General features: G+C 40.1%; 1 protein-coding gene across 1 annotated transcript in view; it reads left to right on the top strand.

Moving 5' to 3' along the window:
• Positions 1-27,986, top strand: part of LOC104603165 (flocculation protein) — a 73,262-nt gene that overhangs the window by 14,662 nt on the left and 30,614 nt on the right. Inside the window, exons 3-5 of the mRNA XM_010267124.3 lie at positions 12,083-12,201; positions 24,568-24,928; positions 26,750-26,938. Of these exons, the coding sequence (XP_010265426.1) occupies positions 12,083-12,201; positions 24,568-24,928; positions 26,750-26,938 (669 nt within the window). The remainder of the gene's footprint in view (positions 1-12,082; positions 12,202-24,567; positions 24,929-26,749; positions 26,939-27,986) is intronic.

The following is a 27,986-nucleotide window of genomic DNA, read 5'->3' as shown; positions in this document are numbered from 1 at the left end:
CCGGCCCAATCAGCATCAGAATACCCTTCTATTTCAAGTTTTCCCCCACTCTTGTATATTAAACCGTGACCCAGGGCCCCTTTTAGATACTTCACAATTCTCAGAACCGCATTCCAATGAGGAATCAGTGGTTTTTGAATGAACAGGCTTACCACACTAACTGCAAATGAGATGTCTGGTCTGGTAATGGTTAGGTAGTTCAGTTTGCCCACAAGTCGTCGGTATCTGCCAGGGTCTTCAAACACTTCACCCATATCACTACTTAGCTTGGTATGTGTCCATGGGTGTTTCAGCTGGTTTGGCACCCAACAAGCCTGTTTCTTCCAGCAAATCAAGCACATACTTCCTCTGGCACAGGTTAATCCCATACTTGGATCTCGCTACCTCTATCCCCAAGAAGTATTTCAGTTTACCCAGATCCTTTGTCTGAAAGTGATCCTGCAGATAAGTCTTCAGCCTGTCAATACCAATGTTATCATTCCTAGTAATAACAATATCATCTACATACACCATCAACAGTATTTTTCCTCCTAGAGAGTCATGACTAAATACAGAATGGTCAACTTTGCACTGTTTCATGCCAAACTTCTTTACCACCTCACTGAACCTACCAAACCATGCTCGAGGAGACTGTTTAAGCCTATATATAGCCTGCCTTAGTCTGCACACTTTACCATCCTCCCCCTGAGCAACAAACCCTGGAGGTTGCTCCATGTAGACCTCCTCGAGTAAGTCACCATGCAAAAAGGCATTATTGATATCAAGCTGATATAGTGGCCACTCATACATGGCTGCAAGAGAGATCACAACACGAACTGACCCTATCTTAGCAACCGGTGAGAATGTCTCTGTGTAGTCAATGCCATAGGTTTGGGAGTACCCTTTTGCAACTAATCGCGCTTTCAGGCGTTCAACACTACCATCAGGCATATACTTAACTGTATAAACCCACTTACAACCAACAACTTGCTTCCGAGGAGGAAGAGCAATGAGGTCCCAAGTATGATTATGATGAAGGGCTGAGAGTTCTTCCATGGCATGGCAACCACCCTAGAGAGGCAAGGGCTTCCTGGACATCTTTAGGAACAATAACTGATGATAACAAGGTAACAAACTGGCGATGGGAAGCGGAAAGGTGAGTAAGAGAAACATAATTAGAGATGGGATGAAGGGTGCAAGTACGTTTACCTTTCCACAAAGCAATGGGTAGATCAATCTCAGATGCTAAGTGGGGGTCTGGTGCCGGATTCGTCGACGGAGATGTAGCCGGATCCGTCGACGAAGATGTAGCCGGAGTAGTAGCTGATGCACGTGGGCGATGTGTATACACATGACGGATAGGTGGGCGTTCAACTAGTGGTGGCACCAGAGGCAAGAATTTGGTCACGATTGGAACAAAGGGAGGAGGATCAACAACGGGAAGTGGGAGAGGAGGAGGTGATGAGGAGGAAGAAGCATCACCAGACCCCAAAAAGAACGGAGTAGACTCAAAGAAACTGACATCAGCACACACAAAGGACCGTCGAGAACTAGGATGGTAACACCTATACCCTTTCTGGGTCCGAGAACAGCCAAGGAAGATGCACTTGAGAGAACGGGCATCAAACTTGTCGTTCCCGGGACCCAGATTATGGACAAAACAGACACACCCAAAAACTCTCGGCGTAAGAGGAAACGGAGACAAAGTGGGAAACAAGACCTGAAACGGAGACTGACCATCAAGGATGAACGTGGGCATCCGATTAATCAGAAAACAAGAGGTAAGCACTGCATCACTCCAAAAAGGTTTGGGAACATGCATGTGATGCATTAGGGATCTTGCTGTTTCAAGGAGATGGCGATTCTTTCTCTCAGCCACCCCGTTTTGTTGTGGGGTGTAGGTACACGAGGTCTGATGTATAATGCCGTGTTGGTCCAGGTATTCCTGAAATGATGATAAATATTCGCGGCCGTTATCAGAACGAAAAACTTTGATGTGGGTACCAAATTGGTTACGAATTTCAGCATAAAATTTTTGAAAAATGGTAAACAATTCACTTCTTTCTTTCATTAAATAGAGCCACGTCATCCTTGAAAAATCATCCACAAAAATGACAAAATATCTATCCATTATATGACATTACTTTATAAGGACCCCAAACATCTGAATGAACTAAAGAAAAAGGACTTGACACACGGTTATCAACCCTAGAACTAAAGGGAACACGATGGTGTTTTCCAAACTGACATGACTCACAATCCAAAACAGAAAGCTGACTCAAGGACGGAACTAAGGACTTCAAGACTTTGAGCGACGGATGACCAAATCGGCAGTGCCACTGGAGAGGAGAAAGAGATGACTGGAGAGCTGTTGAAGTTCTACCACCACCACCGTCAAGATAATACAGTCCACCTGCTTCATGCCCTCCACCAATCTTCATCCCCGTCTTGAGATCCTGAAAGACATACATAGAAGGATAAAAGGTAATGGAGCAGTTAAGTGATTTGGTCAGCTTACTAACAGACATAAGGTTAAAAGGCAATTTAGGAACATACAAAACTGATGAGAGGGATACAGGATCTAGGTCAACATTACCAACACCACAAATTGAGGATGTGGAACTATTAGCAAGGGTAACAGATTGTGATGTTGAGCAATGAGATAAGGAGGAAAACACACCTGGAGTTCCAGTCATGTGATCGGAGGCTCCAGAGTCAATGATCCAGGGATTGGGTGTAGATGCCAGACAAGCCATACCTGAGTGAGCAAAAGTCGCCGTGTTCTGCTGTGATTGGATAAACCTCTCATATTCATCACAGGGAACACTCACCATCTCCTTCATGGGACCATCTGTGGATGTAGGAGGCAACTGGTCAGATGAATGATTCTCCTGTCTAAAGTTGGAACTTGAGTCACCGGTCGCGGCATGATTGGCCCAGGTTGAGGGAGGACCATGTAAATCATAACAATAGTTGATGGTATGTCCATCCATACCACAATGAGTGCACTTCCTCGGGCCTGAGCTATGTCCTCTACCACGGGCTCCCCCTGAATCTCTGCTCCCAGTACGACCACCACCACGATTATAAGTAGACCCACCATTGCCACTTCGGCCATATGCAGAACCACTACCAACACCACGGCCAGACTGAGCTCCCCGAGCTCCACCTCTACCACCACGGCCTCTCGATGCAGCAAAGGCAGATCTATCTGAGATATTAGAGTTCTTAGTAGATCCGATAGAAATCCTCCGAAGTCGAGCAAATACCTCTTCTAGGGACGGAAGAGCTGATCCCCCTAATATCTGAGCCCGTACTAGTTCATATTCAGACTTTAGTCCCACCAAAAATCTAGTCACATCAAGCTGCTCTCTCTGTTGTTGCTGAATCTTGACATCAGAAGTGAGAGGATGATAGACATTCAACTCATTACGTATGTTCCTCATGTTGGCATAGTACTCCTCAAGACTCTGATTGCCCTGTTGCAGATTAAAGTACTCTTGATAAAGTTGATAAACTCTGGTTGTATTGTCCTGCCCCGAATACAATTTCTTCGCATGGTCCCACACATCTTTGGCAGTATCAAGGAACATGAAGTTCACACTAATCCTAGGTTCCATACTGTTCCACAACCATGTGATGATTTGAGCATCCTCTTGCTCCCAGTCTTCATACTCGTGAGAGTCAGAGGAGGGTTTCTCCTCTCTGATGTGTTTTACCTTCTTCTTTGCCTTCAGAAAGACTTCAACGGATTTAGCCCAATGCACATAATTCTCTCCATTTAACTTAATGGAGGTAATCTGAACGTTCAGGTAGTCTGTAGGCACCATCACACTAGGTTTATAATCCTTATCGTCTCCCATTATGTTATCACCAATTCTGCACATTTGCTGAATTCTATTATCATTGAGATCTGCACACTACACACCACTAGGTCACACCTGTCACACTGATTGCAGCACTAATTGTTGCTGGAATGTGTGCTCTTTACACCACAAACCCTACTCCTACAACTACCTGAAATCTCACCACTATATGATCATATCTCTTCCTTCAAAATGCACAAAGAAACCAGCATAAACCCTAGCCTTACTGGCCGAAACCCTAGCAAATGGTCTGAAACACACCTCCTATTTATTCCATAACAGATATCATGCACTGAAATCCCTTACCTTATCGCTGAAGTAACACCCATGCGAGCAGGAGAGCAGTCCACACACAACAGCTGCTTCACACACAACAGCCACACACAGTTCGGCCCTCTATTCTTCCTCTACTAGGAGAGGGCGATCTCAGAAATCACAGCAACCGACCACATACAACCTGACTGGAGACATAGAGACCCCCAAGGGAAGAGGGCGATCACTCCTTTTCAGCCCTTTCCCTTATCTCCAATCGAACACAGAAAAAAAAAGAAGAAAACCCTAGATAGGGTGCACAGAGAATGAACCCTAGGCAAGCAGAAATCTAGGCAGATTTAACCTAGCTCTGATACCATGTTATAATTCAGGTCTGCCTTAGAGTTCGGCCTGACTGAGTTCAGTTATATAGAAGAAGAAAAAGTGATAAAGAAAGAGAGAAAGAGAGAGAGAGGAGAGAATTCTGGTTCGAACTGAAAGAGTCAACATGACTTCTCCCAGTCGGCCAGTAAGTATTTATATTATTATTAAAACATAACTGAAAAAACCTATGTGCCCTTACTTAAGTTAAGAGCACATGTTTCAACACAACATTACAGATCAGCAACATCAATCAAGGTATAAAGACAGAAATACCCCTACGCTAACAGTTTCTTTCCTCTCATATAGCCCATACCATAGCAGCTCTTGCTGCTTTCCATAAGCACTTTCCTCTTTTCTTCTGTTGCCTCATGAAGGAGGGGCTGAATAGACTTACGACATCCAGTGGGGGAGCCCATCTGCATCCAAATAGAGAACAAACAATTTCCCAAATACAAGAAACAAAAGAGTAGGATAAAAGTAAATGGGGTAGGGTTTCACCACAATCCTTACAAAGGACACACACATGAGGGGAGAGGCATTTGTTTGACCTTTTCTATAGCACATCACAAGCGTTTACCTTCCCTAGGAACACTTCCCAACAGAAGGCTTGTACTTTAAGAGGGATCTGTTTACACCAGATTTCTCTCACTGGGAAGTTCACCCCCAAAGGATCAAAGTGAGTGAGCAAACCGAAGAAAGAGGCACAAGAGAATAAACCATCAGGAGTTGGGGACCAAACAATACTATCAACTGTAGTTTGGTCTAAGTAGACCTTCTCAAGGGTTGATAACAAAAGCAATAGGGACTCACATCATTTTCCCTTAGCCCCCTTCTGAAGCCAAAGTCCCAATATATACCCAAGTCTGAAAGCATGCCAACCCTAGCAACAAGTTTGTTTTTAAGGTTTGATAATGAGTAGAGGTCTGGGAATTTGACCTTAAAAGGTAAATCCCCAACCCAAAGGTCTTCCCAGAATAAAACTTTATTGCCACACCCAACATCAAACCTGATAAATTGAAGAAAGGTTGGTAGTACCTCAAGGATTGCCTTCCAAGGGGAATTTTGAGCTAAATTGGATGCTAGTTTTGCATCCCAGCCATTTTCTCTTCACCATGAATGCTTTTTTGAACTACATGGAGGAATGGTTTTAGCTTTTTTGAACTATCCACCAGGTACACAACTCTATGGATTTGTTTTGTGTTCAATGGTTTCAATCCTCTCTAACACATAAGCCCTCTATGAACCTGTATTGGAATTTTCTTAGAGTGACTATCCGAGGTTTTGATTTTTCATTTAGAAATTACCTAGATAAGGCATACTCTATATAAATCGCAAGTGTTTTGGAAATGAACCTTGTCCTACAAATTCAGGGTGGCAAGAGGAAAACGTGGGTCCTTAATAATGTATAGAATCTATAGATTAGGGGTGATCATTTTCATCCTGTCCTGGGTGCAGCCCACATCGAGCCTACAAATTTCCGGGCCTGGTCTGGGCCCAACACTTTAGGTTCGACCCAGTCTTGGCCCTGCTTACACACACATAAATAAATAAATAAATAAATTTATTTATTGTGGACAAATAAATCTATTTTTTCACTGCAATACCAATTTCGGAATTTTTGGGTGATAGGATACTGCTATTATGTGTTTTTTTTGTTTGTTTTATTTTTCTAGTTGTAGGTGTCTTAAAAAATAGGATGTTAAGTTTTCTATAGATTTACTATTATTTCAAAATTACTTTTTATGGTAACTTTCAGACTTACTTTTTTTTTTATTTTTTATTTTTTGAGAAAAGGTAGCATTCATTTCAAGGTGGGTGGGGGGTGGGGGGATGTAAAGGAGCGAATGTACAAAATAGAAGCAAGAAATCAAGAATAGGCAAAGAATTAGCACTATACCGAAAAGCCTTTTCCTCTCCAGATTTAGCTAATGCATCAGCTGTCAAATTCAATTCCCTTGGAATCCATCTAAACAAGCAATTGAAGGAAGCCTCAAAGGGCCCAAATCCTAATTGGAGGCCCAGCCAATGGAGTTCCTAGAATCTTCTTCAACCGTAAGAGGTCTGGCCAGAATAGACTTGGCAACCCTCAGACCAACCAGCAAAGGTCTAACTTTAGCTTCAGAAGCATCTGCAACCCCAACATGCCCACTAAAAGCCCGAACCACACTGCCTTCAATTTTGAGAATTAGAGCACCAATGCCAGTCGCCCCCAGATGACTAGGACCTGATCTGCAACTGCTATCAAGCATCAGGAAAAAATCTGCATCAGACCTTGGATTGGGAGTTGGCTGAGATGAAATCAACAGAAGATGTTTGCAAGATTTGAAAATTTCAGATATAGCTCTACCTCTAATATATTCCAAAGGGATCGACTTATTCCCAAAACTTCTCAACTTTTGGACTTACTATTTATCTTAATCCTCATAATTACTATTTTTTAGTTAACTTTCTTACTTGCATTTTACTATTTTTAGCAATTTCTGCTGTCATTGGGTTAGTTTTAGTAGGATCAGGAAAGTGCTATTAGAGTTGTTTAGTGGTTAGAGTCCTTATTTAAATGTCTTAGGGTTATTTATAGATTGTCTTAGTTGGGATGGTCAGTTGGGAGGGATAATATGCTAGTCACTCATTTACAGTTTGCAGACGATATTCTTATCTTTTGTGATGGAGAAAACAGGGAGGGAGTGGAAAATCTGAGGTTGGTTGTGAAACTCTTTGAGAGGATGTCTAATTTGAGGATTAATTGGTCAAAGAGTTTATTGGTTGGAATTAATATTGAAGAGGATCAAGTGAGAGATCTGGAAAATTCCCTAGGCTGCGAGAAAAGTGAGTGGCCAATGAAATATTTGGGTTTACCCCTTGGAGATAACCCTAGATCTGCTAGCTTTTGGTCTCTGGTAGTGGAAAGGATTGAGAAACGGTTGGCGGCATGGAAAAGGAACTATATCTCATTGGTTTAGGGGGGAATTACCCTAATTTAATCAACTTTAGCAAATCTCCCAGTGTACTATATGTCAGTGTTTAGGATGCCACAAGGGATAGTGAGGAAAATTGAAAAAATCATGAGGGATTTTCTCCTTACATTCCTAAATTTTATCAGATATGACTTGTCTACTGGTAGCAAAATCAGATATTGGGAAGATGTGTGGATCGGGGATATTCCTTTGGGTGAGAAATTTCCTTCTCTTTATGACCTATCCAGGTTTACAAGTAAGCCTATTTCTGAGTTCCTAAGTCAACCTGTAGGTACATAGTGGTCACTAAGACCCTCAGAGTACAAAAGGTGTCAAACTAATACTACACAGACGCCTGCGATGAATCCAAAACCCATTGCACGATTGTGATGAACTCACACTCGGGACAAGTCGCGATGAACTTTGGCTAGCACGAATCTGCGATAAAGCTAAGATAAATATGGGTTTGCGATGAACCCCGAACACATACGGATTTCCGATGAACCTGAACACACGTAAAACTGCGATGAACCCGACACCATCACAGAACTGCGGAATCACGGTAGAACAGGAACAGATACCGGTTACATGTACGTCTTTAAGTTATGCATGCGAGTTTAATGAAAGTACACCTGCCAAACGATGACGTCACCCACGCCATGTCAATACAATAGGGTCACATAAGGAGAGAATCCGGAAGGGATAGGATTCTTTAATAATGATCTCTTAATAAGACCTCCTTTCCTAATAGGAGAGATTCTCTTTCCTAACAGGAAAGAACTCCTTCCCTGATGGCCTTAACCCTCTCTATAAAAGGGGGAGACAACATAATCATAGCTTTGACCTAGGGTTTCTCACAAGGGGTCTCTCTTCTCTTCTCTCTTCCCCACGTCCTCTCTCTTTCCCACCGCCATCTCTGGACCTTCAGAGACTTGACCTTCATAGCCTTACCATGGTGCCTACACAACCATCTCACCTTCCAGGGTTGAATTGGAACTTTGGATTTAACAGGAACCTTAGAGAGTCTGAACTTCTTGCAGTGTCCAAGCTGTTAGGATTGTTGAGTTCAGTTCGTTTGGGGGAAGGTGGGTCAGATTCTGGAATTTGGGGTCCTAATGCCAAAGGGTCCTTTTCTTGTAAGTCCTTTCTTCATTTGATGGTTGCCGCACAACCTTCTTCTCATTTTCCAGTCAAAGAAATTTGGTGCCCTCCTGTCCCCCCTAAAGTCGGTGCTTTTTGTTGGGAAGTTTCTCATGGTTGTATTAACACCTTTGATGTGCTTCAAAGGAAAAGGCCAAATTGGTGCTTGTCCCCTAACTGGTGTGTCCTGTGTAAATTGAATGGTGGACTGTTTTCCACCTTATATCTTGCCCTTTTGTCAGTTTTATTTGGAATTGGTTTACTTCCCTTTTTGGGTGCAGGTGGTCCTCTCCTGATAGGGTGGAAGGCTTATTCAACCTTAATGGTATCAGTGGTATGACAAGGAGGGGAAGGATTCTTTAGAGATACACTAGAGCAGCAATTCTCTAGACCATTTGGGAGGAAAGAAACGATAGGATGTTTGAAAGTAAAGAAAAATGCAAGGAAGCTCTAGTTGAAACAATAACTTTGAGGGTGGCTCATTGGGTAAAAAGTTTTAAGCTGTTTTAAGCTTTCAAGGTTGAAGATTTTTTCAGGATGTGGGGACTTATTGCTGCTTCATCGTCTATGAGACGACAGTTTGTTGAGACTTGGTCCCCTCCAACAGAGGATTGGAAGAAGCTAAATTTTGATGGGAGTTGTGTGGGTAGCCTGGGCCTTTCAGGTATTGGGGGGCCATTAGAGACGATAATGGTTCCATCATTGCCCTTTACTCTGGTCCTGTGGAGGTAGGTGATGTGACAAGGGTAAAGTTTCTAGCTGTAGTATATGGGGTTGAGAAGGCTAAAAAGTTGGGGATCAATAGACTGATCATCGAGGGAGATTCAAAAACTGTTATAAAAATGGTTGCAGAATGGGGAAGGGGTGACATGGCAGTTGAAGAATGAATTCAAAAGATTTAAATGGATGTCAAGGAACTTGTCAAATCAGGTGAGATGGGTAAGGAGATCTGCCAACAGTTTGGCAGATAGCTTAGCAAAGCAAGGGGTTCACAGAATAGATATGTTTTGGGCACACTTGTAATTTTGTACTGGGCCAGCTTACTATGCTGATTTCTTTTGTAACTTATTGTTGTATCCTAAAGTTTTTTAGTCAATAAAAGAGTAGAAATCACTGATTGCAGATTTAGTCGAATTTCTTGTGAAGGGAAAGAAGAGGAAGATGAAGATTTCAGCAGTAGAGAAGAAAAGAGTAGGAAGTCAACCAGGATTCATAGATTCACCCTAGCCACCAACCCCTCATTATATTTATACTTAAAGGATGAGATATTACAAGGATGCCCTTAGTAGGGCGGCTACTAATGTAGCTGAACAGTCACAACTTAAAAACATAAACTAATGGGCCTAAAGCCCAACAACTTCCTAACTAAATAAATTAAAATAAGAATAAAAACAACTAGGCCCAACTCAACAAAAAGTTTCAAAGTTATTGATAAAAAAAAAGATTGTCTTAGTCATAAGGCAACTTGAAGATGTTTTGGGTCAGTTTCCTAGTTGAAGTTGGAGACTTGGAGTCTGTAAAGGGACATCTGAGTTCATAATTGAGTCTTTAAATAGAGTTATTGTATTGGGAGTTTAAGAAGAGTTGATTTGAAGAAATAATTTGAAGAGGGGAAGAATTTATGGAGATGCACAAACTTATTAATACTAATCACCTCTTTAAAATCTATTAATACAACTTTATTTTTGCTGATAAAAAAATTTATGGAGATGCACAAGAGCTGCTGTTTGTTGGACAGTTTGGGAAGAAAGGAATCTTAGGTTTTTCCAGACACGGTTACCAAACAAGGGGCCTCTGTACTCTTGTCCAGTTTAGGATTTTGGGATTTACTGACCACCCTAGGGAGAACTTGCTGCAAGGAGCTAGACTTGGTTCACACTCATTATTTCTCCCACAAGTCTGTAGTTTATCCCCTCTTGGATTATTTTTGTGAGTCTGCAGGTGATCGTCCACTATTAACTTATGGACACCCTGCCCACAGCTTTGTATTTGGTTTTGTTCTCTTCGATTAGGTCTTTGATTATCCTCCCTAGAAACCAAATTGTACTCAATTTTGTTTGAACTCCTGGACTGTAGAAATCTGCAGAATAGAAGTATTTTCTTCTTTTTGTTCTTCCAGTTCATTGACAAAGAGTAGAGCTGTATTGGAAGTATCCTCTTCGCCTTCCCTTGCTTCATTATCCTCCCCCAAGCTGCCAACCTCAGACTCAGTCTTAGACACATTGTTGTCATCCTCCGATATATTGCAGTCAACACCAACCTCCATCTTACTCCTCAATCTCCTCTGGTCGAGCCCTAGAATATCTTGGGTTCGGGTGATCCTCTGTTTGTTTACCAGAATCCTCTTCTTTGTTCTTACTCCTGGGCACCCACTGTAATGATTTCTTAGTTGAGTTCTTCAAACCAGCCTTTTGTGTGCACTTGGGGAAGAAGAGAGACCACTATTATGGTCTCCCATCGGAGTCAAAGAAACCCGACTCACGTGACTACTTAACATGTCACATGAGCCGGTCCTCTCAGCTTTCTCATTAGAATGGTTCAACTCTACTTGTCTGGCTGTAAACCCGGTTGGGTTCGAGAGGGTTTTTAATTCCTTCTTAATATTAGGTGGATCCCACCTGATCAAAGCTGGCCCCTTTTTTAACTACCTAGGCAAAGGATAAATCCTTGTTCATATTCTCCCTTGGTTCAAGATTTTTTGAAAATGATTCTTTTTCAGGACCAACAGCAGAGAGATTTTTTGGATTTGACTTTTTGACTTCCATAGATAAGCTGACATTTCCTCTTCCACCTTTGCCCTCTCACCTCCTTCCATGTTGACTCGAACATGTCAACTCACCATCGTCTTTTTCCTTGGAGCATGCTTCCCACAACGCCAATTTGACCTCCGTTAGCAGCCACACCTTCCTCCACAGTCCATCAGAGAAGAGTTGCACAGATCCAGGGATGTCATCTGGTTGTACTCCTGCTACCTTCACCTTTACTGCATGCAAATCATGCATCTCAAAGCTCTCCATGATCCCACCCAATGTCTGAACAATCCTGTTGATGATTGATTCCTTCAAGAGGTTGAATGGAAGCCCCATCAGTTTTATTGCAAAGTTTCTCTCTCCAACCTCTCCCTCATTACAGGACATTTGCTACTATTTGACCACCACAAGTCCTCTGTTTTGATTGACATCAACTCCATTGTCTCATCGTCCACATCAAGTCAAGAATTGCTCTTTCTCACTAAAAGGTATTACTGCTGCCTTGGAACTAATCTTCAGCTTCTCCACATCAAGGATTTTTTCTGAGGGAAGTTGATTGCAATATGTAAGTTAAATGAATGGTATCAATGAATTAGGCAGCAGGGGCTAACCTATTAAGAGTCGTTCTGGCACAATTTTGGCTTCTGTATGCCATTCTTTATTTCATAAATCTATAGCATTTATGGCTATGATCATGAAAATTTTATGAACTTTGGTTTTTCTAATCATGCGATGTTGACTTTTTTGCATATATTAGAAGAATGAAAAGGCACTTGAAGAGAATACATTTGTCGAGAAGGAGCCACAACTTATAGTAGAGAAAAGTGAAACCAAACTTGCAATTGAACGAATGCTTATGCAGGAGACATTTTCAAGGTAATTTAGATTTCTATTGTTTCTTTGTTTGTCTTGTTTCACATTATAGTTGCTTATGTGGGACAACTGAGTGAAGGCCATGATTTCAATGTTTATTTGATTGTGATTGAAACTGCCTGGATTTTGAATTGTTATTTTTCAAAGATGCACTACATGAAAGAATTATAAGATGTATTACTTACCAAGAAGAAGTACCCAGCAGAAGGCATAACCCTTTTACCCATGTGGGAAAGAGAGCATAGTGTTACTGAGTATTGAGTGGTAAAAGAAAATACTCATGTTTGTTTTTTCAAGGTAAACTACTTGTGCAAGTTGTACATGCCGTCAAAGATGCATATCTGGGTGTATATATGCCTCTCTTGGTTATCATTGACTTTAAAGGGTATGCTTTCTGTAATGTGGATATGTATCACTTACATGATACTCATTTCATGAAAATTTCCTCTTTTCTTTGAGAATGTAATATCTAAAGTATTTTATTTGAATAGTGTTGCTGGCTGTTTCGTAAACTTGGATTTTTTGATAATTGTTTTTTTATTGCAAAACGAAAATGAATTTATTTAAAATAGAAAAATCTCAGTACACGACATCAACATGAAGGTGTGAAAAGTGGATATTGAGGGTAGACTTGAAGGAACTTCTAAGGAAGGAAGAAATCTCTTGGAGGTGAAAGTCTAGATGCAAATGGTTTCGAGAAGGGGATGGTCATACAAGTTTTTTCCGTTCTCTTGCAAATGGGAGAAGAAGGAAAAACTTTATTACTAAGGTATAGGTGGATGGGCAGGAGACTAGAAGAGAAGGCGGATCATTAAAGCTTTTGTAGACCATTTCAAAGCCATTTTCTCTAGAGTGGTTGAGGGTAGACAAGAGATGCTAGGCCTTGGACTAGGCTAACAAGTGATCAATCCTGGGCTTTCTACAATCGAGCAAATTAGAGAAGCTGTTTTTTAAATGGAAAGATCAAAGTTCCCTGGACTGGATGGGTTCTCTTTGGCTTTCTATCAAGACTGTAGGGAGTTCTTAAAACATGATTTACTAGAGGTCTTTGAGGAGTTCCACCAAAAAGGGAAGGTCTCACGGTCTCACCAGGAACAAATGCCACCTTTATTGCACTAGTACCGAAGAAGAAAGAGGCCACATCACTAAGAGATTATAGACCTATTAGTCTGGTGGGAAGTTTGTACAAAATCTTAGCTAAAGTGTTGGCAGACAGATTGAAAAAGGTCTTACCATCAGTGGTTTCACCATTTCAATGGGCCTTTGTGGAAGGCAGGCAAATTGTAGAACAAATCCAAGTGACAAATGAGTGTGTATCGAAAAAAAAAGGAAAGCCAGGGGGGAAGATTTCATTTGTAAATTTGACCTAGAGAAAGTCTTTGGCTATGTGAATTGGTCTCTCTTTCTTGAGGTTATGTACAAAGTTGGTTAGTGGGAATGATGGAGAGTGGATCAAGGGATGCCTGAGCTCGATGCATTACTCCATCCTAATAAATGGAGCTGCTAGAGATTTCTTCGCAGCAAAATGAGGCATTAGACTGGGGGACCCCTTATTCCCATTCCTTTTCACTCTAGTCGCAAAGGTGCTTGGCAGACTTGTTAGGCTGCAAGGTTGGTCAGCTGCCGTCTAATTATTTAGGGTTGCCTCTGGAAGCCAAATGCAATTCAAAAACCATTTGGAATCCAATAATAGAAAGAATGGATCAGAAATTGGCTACTTGAAAAGCAAGGTATCTCTCCAAAGGTGGAAAGGTAACACTTATCAAGAGTGCCCTAGCAAACTTGCCAACACACTTCATGATCCTATTTCCTATCCCTTCGGAAGTGGCAGAGGTTTTAGAAAAAAGAAGATGAGACTTTTTGTGGGTGGGTTGGAAGGATTCACATAAATATCATCTTGTTGACTGGGGTCAGATTTGTAAACCCCTATCAAGTGGGGTTTGGGTTAAGGAGATTAAAATCCTTCAATCTATCTCTGCTAGGAAGTTGGCTGTGGAGGTTTGCTGCTGAACCTGACAACCTATGGACAATAGTAATAGCAGAAAAATATGGGCTGGATTAAAGTGGTTGGGGTAGTGGTCCACCCATGTCAACCTATGGATGCAGTCTGTGGAAAGGTATATGCAAAGCTTTGAACCTTTTCAGAAGGGAAGTTAGATTTAAAGTTTGGAATGGGAGAAAGATTAAGTTTTGGTTGGATGCCTGGACAGGGGAGAATTCCCTTAAGGATATGTTCCTACCCTGTTCAATTTGTCTGAAGATAAAGAAGCAGTGGTAGCAGATGCTTTTGTGTGGATACCGTTAGAAAGGACTTCAATGATTGGGAGATTCAACATGTGGGGACTCTTTTGGTTTTGTTTCAGTCCCAGGTTTTGAATTTGCAGACTGGGGATGCACTAGTGTGGAAAGGGAACAAAAGTGGGGAGTTTTCAGTTAAATCCTTCTACAATGCCACAAGGGTTTTTGCTTCTATTCTTTGTAGCTTATTAGGAAGTGTAGTACTGTAGTCACATGTGTTCTCTTTATATTTTCAATCCTCATCATGATTCATTCATGGCATTATGTCATTCATCAAGCATTTCCATAAAGATCAATTTGGGACCAAATCAAGGTGTTTTTCGGTTTCTGTTAGAATTTGGGATCAAGTTTCACTCATAACTTTTACATAAGTTTTTAAACTCTTTTAGATTGAAGCAAACTCGACCTTTGTTAGTCTTTCTTTTTACAAGCCACCAACTTATAAGAAGACAATTACAACAAGAACAATAAAATGATAGCAATTTTCAGTATGTAACAATAACAACAGCAACGAGACAACAACAATCACAAGAAATGGGTGAAACCAATGTAGATAGTCCTTATTTCACTAGGTGAGAGGGAAGTAAACACAAAAAAGTGGAGATATCCAATGAGGATAAGCAAAACAAAAATGGAGAAATGACCAAAACAAAGAAAGACAAATAAGAAGCAAATCGAAACCCTAGAAAATCATTCCAGGAAAAGTGGAAGCTTAGATCTGCGACAGTGAAGAAGCAAAACGAGATGTAAGCTCGGATTTGAACCCTGAACATACCTGGGGCAAAGCTTTGGCAGTGTGGCGAGTGTCTTTCTCGTTCGAGAGGAAGAATACAAATGAGCTAGTTTTGGGTTAAAAACAGGGGAGTATCATGTCTTTTCAAAATTATTTGGGGGTATTTTCGACTATGGGCCAAATCTGAAATGCGTTAAGTGTTGGGCTGCAGTCTTACCGTTTCAGATCTGAAAAGGCATTTCGGATCATCCTTTTAGACACAAACCCAAATGCGTTTGAGGTCTGAAGAGCAAGTTTTTAGATGTGAGATGTCTGAAAAGTGTTATCAAATGCCTCCTTAGTCTGGAAAATACAGCTTTCCCAAGAAAATGGCTATAGAGATTTCCACTGGAATGAGAAAGGCTTTAGCACAAGGTGATTGTAAGTATACATAGGCGATTAGACAATGGCTGGGATGCAAAAGTAGCCCCTCACGCTCTATCATCATCTCCCTGGAAAGCAATTCAAGAGGTTTATCCTTTCTTCCTCAATCATATTCAATTCGATGTGGGAAATGGGAACAGGGTCTTATTTTAGGAAGTCCTTTGGCTAGGAAAACAACACCTAAAGACTCAATTTCCCTTGCTATTTACTTTTTCAAACTATAAATCTGAACCCATTTCCCTTACTTCTGGGAACATGTGTGGTTGGGTGACCTTCCGCTGAAGGAACAATTTCCCTCCCTTTTTAGACTTTCTATCTTTAAGGATGAGCCTGTGTCTTCCTTTTTGTTACCTTCTAGCTCAATTTCAGGTTATGCCTGGATCCTGGGGTTTGGAAAGAGTCTTAGGGAGGCTGAATTAAGTAGTGTTTCAGTTTTACTTCACTATTTGGATGGGGTATTCTTGAACCTGTCAGAGTCAGATTGTAGGATTTGGTGAATTGATTTTTCTGGTTCCTTTTCTTGTGCTTCCTTCTTTTCTGCTTTGACCCAACCTTTTAATAATTCATGTTGGCCTTTCCGGTGAAGGAGGTTTGGAACAAGCCTATTCCTCCTAGGGTAAGTGGTTTCTGTTGGGGAGTTTTCTTGGGAAGAATTAATACTTGTGATCTGCTTCAAAGAAAGAGACAAAATTGGTGCCTTTCCCCAAATTGGTGCATCCTTTGTAAGGCTAATGGTGATACTATCTACCACTTATTATTTCCTGCCCTTTTGCTCTTTCTATTTGGGAATGGTTCTTCTCTTTGTTTGGGTGCAGATAGAACCCCTTGCTGAATGTTCAAGGCTTGTTTGATTCTTCCTTTGTTAACTGGAAAAAGAGGACGGGGAGAACCCTTTGGAGGTGTACAAGAGTGGCAATATGATGGACAATATGGGAAGAAAGGAATCAAAGAACTTTTTCAGACAAGGAAAGGAGCAGAGAAGCAATCATAGAAGCCATTACTGTCAGAGTGATCCATTAGGTTATATCCTTGAGAAACTTCGGTGACATTCCCACAAATGACTTGCTTAGAAAGTGGAAGGAGGTGTCTGATTCTTCTCTCCCAAGAGCTGTTATTAAGGTCTGTTTGGGCTCCACCTCCTAGCAGGTTTATTAAGCTGAATTTCGGTAGTAGTAGTGAGGGGAATCCAGGCCCTTCAGGTATTGGAGGTTCTTTTTCGAATGAGGGAGGTGTTATTGCCCTTTACTCTGGGCCAATAGATGTGGGAGACTCCTTGAGGGCAGAAATCTTGGCTGTGATGGAAGGTATCCAAAAAGCCAAGGAGCTGAATATAAGAAGGTTGATCATAGAACAGAGAACAGAAGGTTTTGGGCAATTTCTACGGATGGCATCTTCACATGTGCTTCCTTTCTCAATAACCTAATTCAGCCTACCACCTTGCGTTTAAACCTCCCGGTAAAAGAGATTTGGAGCAAGCCAATTTAACTAAAATCTCAGGCCCTTTGTTGGGAGATCATTTTTGGGAAGTTTAATACCTGTGACTTCTTTGCAGAAAAGAAGGGCAAACAAATGCCTTTCCCCTCATGTTTGTTGGTTTTGCAAAGCTAGTAGAGAAAGTATCTCCCATTTGTTTATTCACTGTACTTTTATGCTTCGTGTTTGGGAGCATTTCTGTTCTCCTTTTGGTTGCAAGTGGACTCCTCCCCAGGATGTGGTGGGTCTCTTTGATCCAAACTTCCTGAGACAGCCAAAGAAGAGAGGAAGTATCCTGTGGAAAGCAATGAGAGCAGGTCTGAGTCGAAGATCATAAGAACCATTAAGATAAAATTTGCACATTGTGTAAAAACCTTGGAAATCTTCCATGATTTCTCCTTTAATGGCATTTTGAGATCATGGAAGTGGCAAATTCAACTCAAGAGAAAGAAAGGGTGGTTATGGAATGGAACTACCAACACCTAATGCTGTGAAACTAAATTTTGATGGAAGTTTTTTGGGAAATGAAGGCGGGCTGGATTAGGGGGTGTATTTCGAGGTACAGAAGGTGAGATACTAGTACTTTATTCCGGTCCTGTAGAGCAAGTTGATCCATTGACAGAAAAATTATTGGTTTTGTTTCAAGGGCTGAAATTCACAAAGCAGTTTGGTTTTCAGAGGTTAGAAGTGGGAGGGGACTCTCAGGTGGTTGATTCCTGGACCATGGCCAAACTCCTCAGGCTTACTGTCTAAGGATCAGGGAAATTGAAAGTTTAACTAGGGAATTGAGTGTTACTTTTAAATGGGTGAGAAGAACTGCAAATGGCATGGCAGGTGCTTTAGCTAAACAGTGGGCAAACAGGCAGCACTTTGGGCTAAATTGTACGGCTGGTTTTTGGTCACTGCAGTTCTAGTTGTATTTGGTTATTCCTATGGGTGTGGGTAAATTACCCACAGAATTGTAAACTCAAGATTTATATAATGTTTAATATAATTTACCTTTGCTGATAATAAAAAAGGCAACATGTTAGTACAAACTAATCATAAAGGCATAAAGGAACAGTATTTCGCATTTCTAATAAATCCCAGAACCTCTCTCCAAATTCTGATCTGGAAGCTTGAGCTAAATCTGGCAGCACCAGCACGAAATCTACAATTAGTTTGCCATTATGAGCCACCATTCTTTCCACTCTTTGGGCCTTGTCTTCAAACAATCTTCTGTTTCTTTCCGTCCAAATGCCCTAACATACCGCAAAAGGCATATAAATCCAAACTAAATTAGCTTTCTTGCCTCCATGGAGTTTTGTCCAATTAGAAAATCTCTGCCAGGTTGGTGGGTTCCTTGGGTGAAAATGTATTAATTCAAAAAGAGTGGAAAAGAAGCGTTAAATGAAATCAGCCAGCGTACATGATATGAACAGATGGCACACTTACTCATCATCATAGCACATATAACACGTACTCCTCATTGTGTTGGTGAGTGGCCATAGCTCGGGCTTCAAAAGCTTTGAAGGGATTGGACAAGGGGATCCCCTCTCCCCTCTTCTCATCATTTGCAGGATGGATATTCTGACCCAGTTTTCTTAGAGGATGGTAGAGTTGGGGCTGTTGGAGGGTTTTGGAATGATCTCTAGTGAAGGTTCAGGTGCTGCATTTTTCTGATGGAACAATATTTTCCTTGGAGGTTTCTCGAGTCCAACTTACTACTCTGTCTGGAGTCCTAATGTGGTTTGACCTAGTCTCAGGTTTGAAAATTAACTAGGGAAAGAGCTCCATTATCCCAATTGGTTAGGTGGAGAGGTTGGCTGAAGTTCTTGCCTGTAAGGTAGATTATCTATCATTGAAGTATCTTGGCCCGTTACTTGGGGCTAGGAGTTTTTCTTCTACTATCTGAAATCCAGGTTTAGAAAGGATGGAGAAAAGGCTGTTCTTGTGAAAAGTAAGTATTTATCTAAGGGGGGCAAAGTTTGGTACTTTGGTTGGAAGTGTGTTGAACAGTATACCAACTTATTATTTGTCACTATTCCCTATTCTTTCAAAAGTTGCAGAAGGATTGAGAAGATGCAAAGAGACTTTCTGTGGCAGGTTGGAAGGAAGAAAACAAAAGCCACAGTTTGGCGGGAACCATAGTTGCCTAATTGCCTAATTGCCGAACATTTTGTACTCAGTGTTATAAAATACTTTTATACTCTTAATCTTTTGAGTTTATAATTATAAAATACATTATTTTTTTTTGATCAGCAAAAAAATTTTATTAGTAACAGAGAAAAAGTTACAAACAGTTACAATAGTTATAGGTTGCATTAATGCATTAACCCAGTCTGCAAACACATACAAACAGCTATAGTTCTGCCCAGTACAAGGTAGATCTCTTTGCCCCTTGTTTTGCTAGGGTATCCGCCAACCCATTTGCATTCCGTTTGACCCAACCAAACCGAGAGTTGAGCCTCCTTGCAAGTATGTCAATTTCTCTGAAGATAAATTTGAGCTTCCAAGAAATGACCAGTAGTGAGTCTCCTTCTATTTCTAAGTCTGTTGTTCCAATCTGCTCAGCCAACTTTAGACCTTGATGTAGAGCTAGAGATTCAGCCTGTATTGAGTCACCGATACCAATTGGTCCTGAGAAGAGTGCCACCACTTCACCCAGATGATTTCTAATCACACCCCCTATGCCTGCCCTTCCTGGGTTACCAAAACAATTCCCATCAAAGTTTAGTTTTAGTTTGTTCAGTGCAGGTGGCTTCCATTCTACTCAACTTTTTTGGATACATCTGTTTGTGCTACTTCAGTCCAGCTTCTTAGAATCTCATTCGTGGAGAAATTTTTGAATAGCTCTATGGTCATCACCCAATGTACAGTTCTGATTTTTATTGCTTCAATATCTTCCTCCTTTGATTTACTTTTTTTCAGAGAAAAGTCTTTGATTTCTTTCCTCCCATATAGTCTATACTGTAGCAGCTCTTGCTGCCTTCCATAAGCACTTTCCTCTTTTCTTCTGTTGCCTCAGGAAGGAGGGGCTGAATAGACTTACCACATCCTGTGGGAGAGCCCATCTGCATCCAAAGAGAGAACAAAGAAATTCCCAAGTACCAGAAACAAAAGAGCAGGATAAAAGTAAGTGGGGTAGGGTTTCACCACAGTCCTTACAAAGGACATACACATGAGGAGAGAGGCATTTGTTTGTTCATTTTGTGTGTTTATATACTAATTTCTTTTTATTATTTTCTTATTTGTTAGGATTTAATCAACACAGACATTACTAAATGCTGTATTGAACACTCAAAGACTCCAAAACTTGAACCAGTAAGGAAGAAATTAAAATTTTGTCTAATCAACACATTTTCTTCTGCCACTTCTTCTTCCACCTTTTTCGTTTTTTCTTCATATAACAAAAATAGGGGTTCAGCCTATATATTTTTGAATTTTCTTTTCTTCTTTTTCTTCTCATGAATATGCTGATTTTCTATACTTTTAACATGAAGTTTATACTTTTCTCATGAAAATTGTGGATAATTATTAAGGAAATATGGTTATAGAACCTAGGGAACTATGCTAGGATATATGTCTTTTACTTGAAAAAATCAATCGCCTAGGCGACTAAGTGACAAGGTGCTCCCCTGTTGCCTAGCCTTGTCTTGGTGCCTTGAAAACTATGGTGGGAACAAATCTGTCTCCCTATTGAAGTGGATAGGCTTGGCATTAAGGAATCAAGGGGTTTAATGTTGCCTTTCTTTGTAAATGGATCTGGAGGTTTGGAGTTGAGTGAGAGGATTGATGGAGGAAGATAATTGCTGCAAAATATGGTGTGCCCTTAGGAGGCTGGACCTAAAATGATCCTCTTCCTTCCCATGGCTGCTCTTTATGGAAAGGTATTATCAAAAATTAGAATGCATTCTCAAAAGGTACCTCTTACAAGCTAGGTGATGGGGCACAGGCAGGCCTTTTGAACAGCTGTTCCCACAGTTGTGTTTGCTGGCAGACAATGAAGAAGCTTATGTGTCTGAGTCATATCAAAGGCAGGGTGGTAATGTGGCTTGGGTTCCCAGATTAGCATAAATTTTCATGATTGGGAGCTAGGGAGTGTGGTGGAGCTGCTCAAGTGGTGCTGGAAGCGGGATTTTCTCAGTCGGATCTTTTGCTAGAAACCTGAGACCCTTCGGTCACAGAGCTTTCGCTTGTAAGCTGATTTGGAGGCCATCTGTACCTTCAAAGGTTAGCTTTCTGCTTGGTATTCTGTATCAGGGAAATGCCTAACAACAGATTGATAACCTGCTAAAAAGAGGTCTGCAGATTCAAGACCAATCTTGTCTAATGTGTGTAAAAGCCCTGGAAAAGGTGGATCATCTCCTTATTCACTGCCCTACGGCTCATGAAATCTGGCTGCACTCCATCTGTACCTTAAAAAGTTAGCTTTCTGCTTGGTATTCTGTATCAGGGAAATGCCTAACAACATATTGATAACCTGCTAAAAAGAGGTCTGCAGATTCAAGACCAATCTTGTCTAATGTGTGCAAAAGCCCTGGAAAAGGTGGACCATCTCCTTATTCACTGCCCTATGGCTCAAGATATCTGGCTGTGCTGAGAGATGCAAAGCTATTACTGGGTTGCATCTCAGGCTGTTAGTGATCTTGGGTACCTCAGGGTTTGAGCAACAAAGGAAAGCTTGTGTGGGGTATGCTTGATGCTGTTGTGTGGACCAGTGTTTTTGAACCATCGTTGACCTGGACGATTGGACCATTCGGCCTGGAAACCGTCCAGGTGACCAGTTCTGTTTCACCCTTAACCCATTCCTGGACCAAAAACCATTGATTTGGTCAGAGAACTGCTGACCCGGGCAGTCGAACCATCGACCTGGACAGCGGTTTGCAGTTTAATAAAGTTGCAAGGAGATCAGAGGGGAGAAACTGAGATGAATAATCTCAGATCTGAGATCGCTAGATCCCAGATACAGCAGAGAAAGAAGAAGAAGATTGCAGATGTTGACCTGGACGGTTGGACCGTTTGGCCCGGAAACCATCTAGGCAACCAGTTCTGTTTCACCCTTAACCCGTTCCTGGACCAAAAAACGTTGACTTGGTCAAAAACTGCTGACCCGGGCAGTTGAACCATCGACCCACCCAGACAGTGGTTTGTGGTTTAATAAAGTTGCAAGGAGATCAGAGAGCGGAGATACTGAGACAAGAATGATCTCAGGTCTGAGATCGCTAGATCCCAGATACGGCAGAGAAAGAAGAAGAAAAAGAAGATTGCAGATGTTGAAGAGAAATTAGATCTCAGATCTGAGATCTAATCTGTGTTTCTGTTGCCACTGCCTCGCTGTTGCTGTTGCCATCGTCATTGCCAGTGAACGCCAAATCCTCCTCTTCCTTCCCTTCTTCCTTATTTTCTTTCTTTTCGCCCTTTCCTTTCCTTTTTTTTTCCTCTCTTCTTCCTTTCTTCCTTTTCCTTTCTTTCTTTCCTTCTTTTCTTCTTTCTTTTTGCTCAGCTGACAACCAGCCTCTCTTTTCTCATACAAGACTAAAAGTCTAAGAATAGGTAATAATATTTGCCCTAATAATCAAATCGTCCGAACCGGTCGACCCGGACAGTTGAGCCGCTGACCTGGAAACCGGTGGCCACAACAGTATGGACCGAGAAACAATAGAATTTTCAACAACACATACAAGTTTGAGGAGCTAACCAGGATAACCAGTTGTAAGCTTGGGTCTTGGGCTGCTGCCACCAATGACTTATCTAATCTGTCCATTGTGCAATTTCTGCGATCTGTTAGCCTATGGAATGATTTATCTTTGTCTCTTGCAGCCTGGCAGCTCATTGTGCCTGCCCTGTGTTTGCTTATTGTGGTGGTTACTTTTTAGTAAAATTACTTCTAAGAAAGGATATATTTAGAATGTGCAGTTTGGAGAGGATTTAGGAGTCACACCATTTTGGGACAAGATGATGGAAAGTTGATTGAGATGGTTTGTTTGGTCATGTGACATTGTGAATAGATGAACAATGACTGTACTGGTGAGGGGTGACTTGGTAGCATGGTGCTGCTAGAAGGTTCTAAAGATCAAAGGGAAGACCAAAGTGTGGATTAAATGGTAAGTCATGATTTAAGATGCTTCTTGATAGAGCAGAATGGTGGGAAAGGGTTCGTGTATCTGATTCAAATAATTGGGATTAAGGATGAGTTGAGTTGAACTTTAGTCTATTTATTAGTATTTAAAAAATATGACAAAAACCAGAAGATTAACATATAAATTGCCGTGTCTTTTTGAACTTTAAAGATACTCAATTGAAACTACATTTGTATGGATATTAGTTTGAGTAGAAATGAACATATATAACCATTTACAAGCATGTTTGTACTTTAAAATTTTTGTACTTGTATATTGATTATGTTTGTATCAACATTTCTCGAAGTTCCACACAAACATTCAACATTCAATTTTTATAGTTCTTCCGTCAAAGTGGAAGTCTTAGGCATAGTTGTATACCATGTTCTATTCCTTTGGGGGGGGGAGCAATATAATGTTTTCTTGGGGATTCCTTTATATTATACTTTTTTTTGCTTTTTTTTTGCATACATGTTGGTTGCCTTCTTAGGCAAGGAAAAGGAAAAGAGCAAAGAAGCACTGCATCATATGTTGTATACTCTGTTCTGTTTTATTTGTTCTCTAAATATATCATATTTAGCAGTATTTTTTCTGTGTTGATCCTTTGTGTTGATTTTATTGACCTGTTTCTTTGATTATTTGTTTGATTCTTATTACCTGAAAATTCATAGTCCTAAATATGCCTTTTTACTTGTTTGATTCTTGTTAATAAAATTTTTCTGTATCTATAAAAAGAACTTTCTACTTTGCTGATAGGAGTTGATTATATTGTATGTGGAATATGGAAATATATGATTTGAAGTGATATTGCTTCATGGAATTAATGGTATAATGTGTGTTTAAATGCAAGCCTCATTATAATTGGCCTTGTTTCATAATTTTCAGTACAGACCAGTAAGAAATTGAAAATATGGAACACATTAGTATGAATCAAAATCAACAAATCATAGCTCTTAATAAATTTTTATTTAATCATAAAAAAGTAACTTTTTTTGTCAAAAACAAAAAAAACCTGCCTAGGTGGTTCCTATTCTCACCTTGTCACCTGAATAAGTATGGTCTTAGGCAATTTTAAAAGTTCCCACTAAATGCCCCAGGAAAATCTCCATTACCCAATTTTTCCTTGAAATGGAATTTGCTGACCTTGTTTTTGGTCTAAACCATGCACAAGAACCAGTCATGAAAATGGGCAATTCCTTTTGTGGTTTAATTAGATTTGATAAATGATACAAAATTGCTGCAAAATATTTATGTTTATATTAGTAAAAAATGGTATTTCATTTAACATCTGCTTTTAATCTTTGAATTTCTGAATGGATGTCTTGGTATTTATTTCACCAGGGATGAGTGCGATAGATTAACAAAGATTATTCAATCACGAGTTGTAGACTGTCCAACCATTACAGAACAAGATGGAAGACAAAATGAGTTGGCTGACAGAATAATTGGAAGTAGTATTGCTTTGGCAGGTTCTTCAGAACTGCAATGGCATACAAAAAATTCATCCGCTGCATATTCTTTCTTAGCCGATAACTATAATTTGTCTCCTAGGGCTTCTTCACTTGAAGGAAATGTCACCAGTCTACGCAATACAGCTGTTATGGAGGCAAAGAAATGGCTAGAAGAGAAGAGATTTGAATCTAGTGCAAAGACAGTAGTGGACCATGGAACCTGTACTCTGAAACCTATTAAACAACTAAATGTTAGTAATTCTCTCCTATCTCTTTCTGTTCCTGTTTATCTTAATGGTAGCCTTATTAGTGAAGCTAGATTGCATGGATTAGTTCTCAGCTAACTTTCCTTCAACTCTAGTAAGCAACTACATGTCAGCGATTCTTTGCTTTCTCTTGGAGTTCCTATATCTTAGTAATTAGCTTATTTGGAAGCTAGATTATTAGGACTTGTTCTCAATTTGCTTTTCTTTTTGTTCTGCAGTACTAAGTAATTCCATCTACTTTTTACTGTTTGGCTAATGTTGCTTTAGGTTTGTTGATGTCTTTCCTTGTTCCATTTACATGCTCTAAAGCCAAGTGCAGACGATGTCTTGCAGATATGATGCTTCTTCCTATGTCTTCCATATCTTTCTAAGGATTGTCCATCCTCCTGAAAGCACTTTCTCATTTATCTGAAACCTTCTGCCTGTGGTCGTATGGTATTAATATTTGATTACGTTTCTTTTACAGGAATATAGGATATGGCATTGAGTATTTAAAGATTGTTTTTTCATAATTAAATGTCCTTTTCTTCAACTTGTTTACTTGTGACATTTAGGAGCTAGGGTACAGCACCGGTTTTCAGAATATTGTGTGTTAAGCTACTCACTACTCAGGGAACTGGGTCATCTTTCTGGACATTTAAATTTGAGAAATCCTTACCTATATGCTTTGATATTGAAGTTAGGCATATTTTTATTTTAGCATTTTCTAAGATAAAATTGTCTATGGTATCTGGAAGATCTCAACATTAATTTTTCTATGTAATATTTAATTGTTCAATTCTATCCAGTCAGGCTTGTGATTATTCTCAAGTAGCCCCCTCTAATTAGCTATGAGTTTTTATCTTTAGGAAGCATGGAGTTGTGTTCCTTTTGCAATCTGTTGGGAATTATGGTAGGAGAGAAACAGAATAATTTTTGAGTACCAACAAGTGTCATAACCATCTTGTCTCAATTATTAGGAGAAGAATTTTGGACTGGATCATGATTCTTCAAGGATTTGTAGATGATAGTAAAGACTCTTTTGGGATTGGTTTATGGTGAGTCTTAGAGTTGGAACTGGGGGGATGAAACTAGTTGTTTGTTTTCTTTGTTTATGTAACTTTTTTTCCTTTTGCTGGGTCATCTCTCAATATCTCCTAGTTGTACTTGTATTCCATCTTTTTTCATTAATAAAATTTATTTTCTTATTACCAAAAATTGGAGGCGTATTTAAAGATTGTAGAAGTACATATTGTAGGATGGTTTTCTGGTTGATATTGGGTGGATGAGAAATTGTAGGATGGTTTTCTTGGTTGAAGAGAACCTTGGTTATCTTTTTGTGGAGATCTGATAATTCTTTTTCTGGAAACCTTGCTTAAAGGGATGTGAGGCAGTGATTTTTTATTGAGGTTCATCCTCTCTGGCATGTATTTTTTTATTGTTTTTTTCCGGGGCTGTCATGTTTTGGGGATTGGGCATCCCGAGTAATACTTGTTATATTTGTTGAAATTTCTGGTGTAGCACATGAATTGAAGATGATGATAGGTTCTTCTAGCTAGTTTTTTTATGTTCTGCATAGAGATCAGTATTTTCAATTTATTTTCAGCAGCTTCATAGAAGTATTTATCCTATATTAAGTACAAGAATCTGACTAGGTTGTCTAGTTCAAGTGTAATCTGAAGATTCTATGCAAGTTATTCTTCAGTCCTCCTACCCATTGCTGATACCTCCTCGTTGAATTTTTGCAAGTTTCATTTGTTTCAAGTTATTCCTTTTCAAGAACTATCTCTTGGTCATTTCTATTTAATGTTAGATAATCCCACTCAGGTTGCTGAAAGGGAAGTTGAAGTTGGATCACCTGTGGATATGGCAAAGTCGTATATGCGTACCAGACCTCCATGGGCTTCTGCTTCTTTTAGCCATTTGGGATCCCAAAGTTCATCACCAACTGCAGTATATATGCTCAAGGAGGGAACCCCATTTACAACTGATGCTATTTCTTTGTCCTTATCTAAGGTACTTACTACTATAATTGCTGTCATACTTTTCCAAAAGTAGCAACTCTAATATGGTCTTATATTCGAGTTTAATTTTTGGGGCCATTTTGTAGTCCTTACCATATATAATTGCATTTGCATCTATAATGTGTGGTAAATATGCTATTGAAAGAATACTTAACTTTATATTGTAACATGATATAATGCCTCTGTTTTCTGTCATGATCTGTACGTGACTGGTGTCTCCCCACACACTTTATTTTATTAGTGTCATAATAAGGTGTATAATTGTATATATATGCTCATTTTAATATTATTATATTTTGAACATCTTCATTTCACCGTGTTAATGGTTAAGTCCTAGCGAAAAATAAAAGAGAAGAGAAGAAGGAGAAGATAGAGAGAAGCGACTAGAGAGAATCCAATATTTCTCCCAACTGACCAACTCTTTATTTATAGGTTTTGTGATCAAAGATACAAAAGGAGAAAGCTGCGGCTTCAAGTTTTCCCACCTGCGATCTCTCTTTCTTCTCTTTTCTCCTTCTCTGGGCTGCGAAATCTGAGGCACACAACCTGGTAACTGCGGTACTTTTTTATTTTTTTTATGACTGCCGCAATCCCTATTACAAGTGTTAGGAAGGTGCGGCTGCCCTAGGATATCAGTCTAATACTGCTGTCACCATGAGTGACAGCCCTAGTCGTGTGGTGGTGTTTACCCTCTATTGAGTAGTTTCAAGAGGGTTTGTGTGGATGTTTTAGTTGTTGTGTTGCTGTCATGGTGACTAATATCTCTGAGTTGTCAGTAGTGGTGTGAAAAGAAAGAAAAAAAAATTTGCTGAAAGGAGTGGCCGAATATCTCTGACTGGTAGTTCACATCAATGTTTTTAATCTGAATGGTAGCCGAGTCTGCCTGAATGGTCGTTTACATCAAATTTTTGATCTGAATGGTAGCCGAATCTTTTTGAAACATCAAGTTCTTGATCTGAATGTTAGTTTACATCAAGTTTGTTGACTGCTTGTGAGACTGTTATCAGTGTTTTGGAGACTGCTGTAGTGTTGCCTTGACA

The sequence above is a fragment of the Nelumbo nucifera genome, chromosome 8 (assembly GCF_055504915.1).
Source record: "Nelumbo nucifera cultivar China Antique chromosome 8, China Antique-T2T, whole genome shotgun sequence".
In the NCBI taxonomy this organism is placed as follows: Eukaryota; Viridiplantae; Streptophyta; class Magnoliopsida; order Proteales; family Nelumbonaceae; genus Nelumbo; species Nelumbo nucifera.
This window is presented reverse-complemented; position numbering and strand designations above follow the sequence as displayed.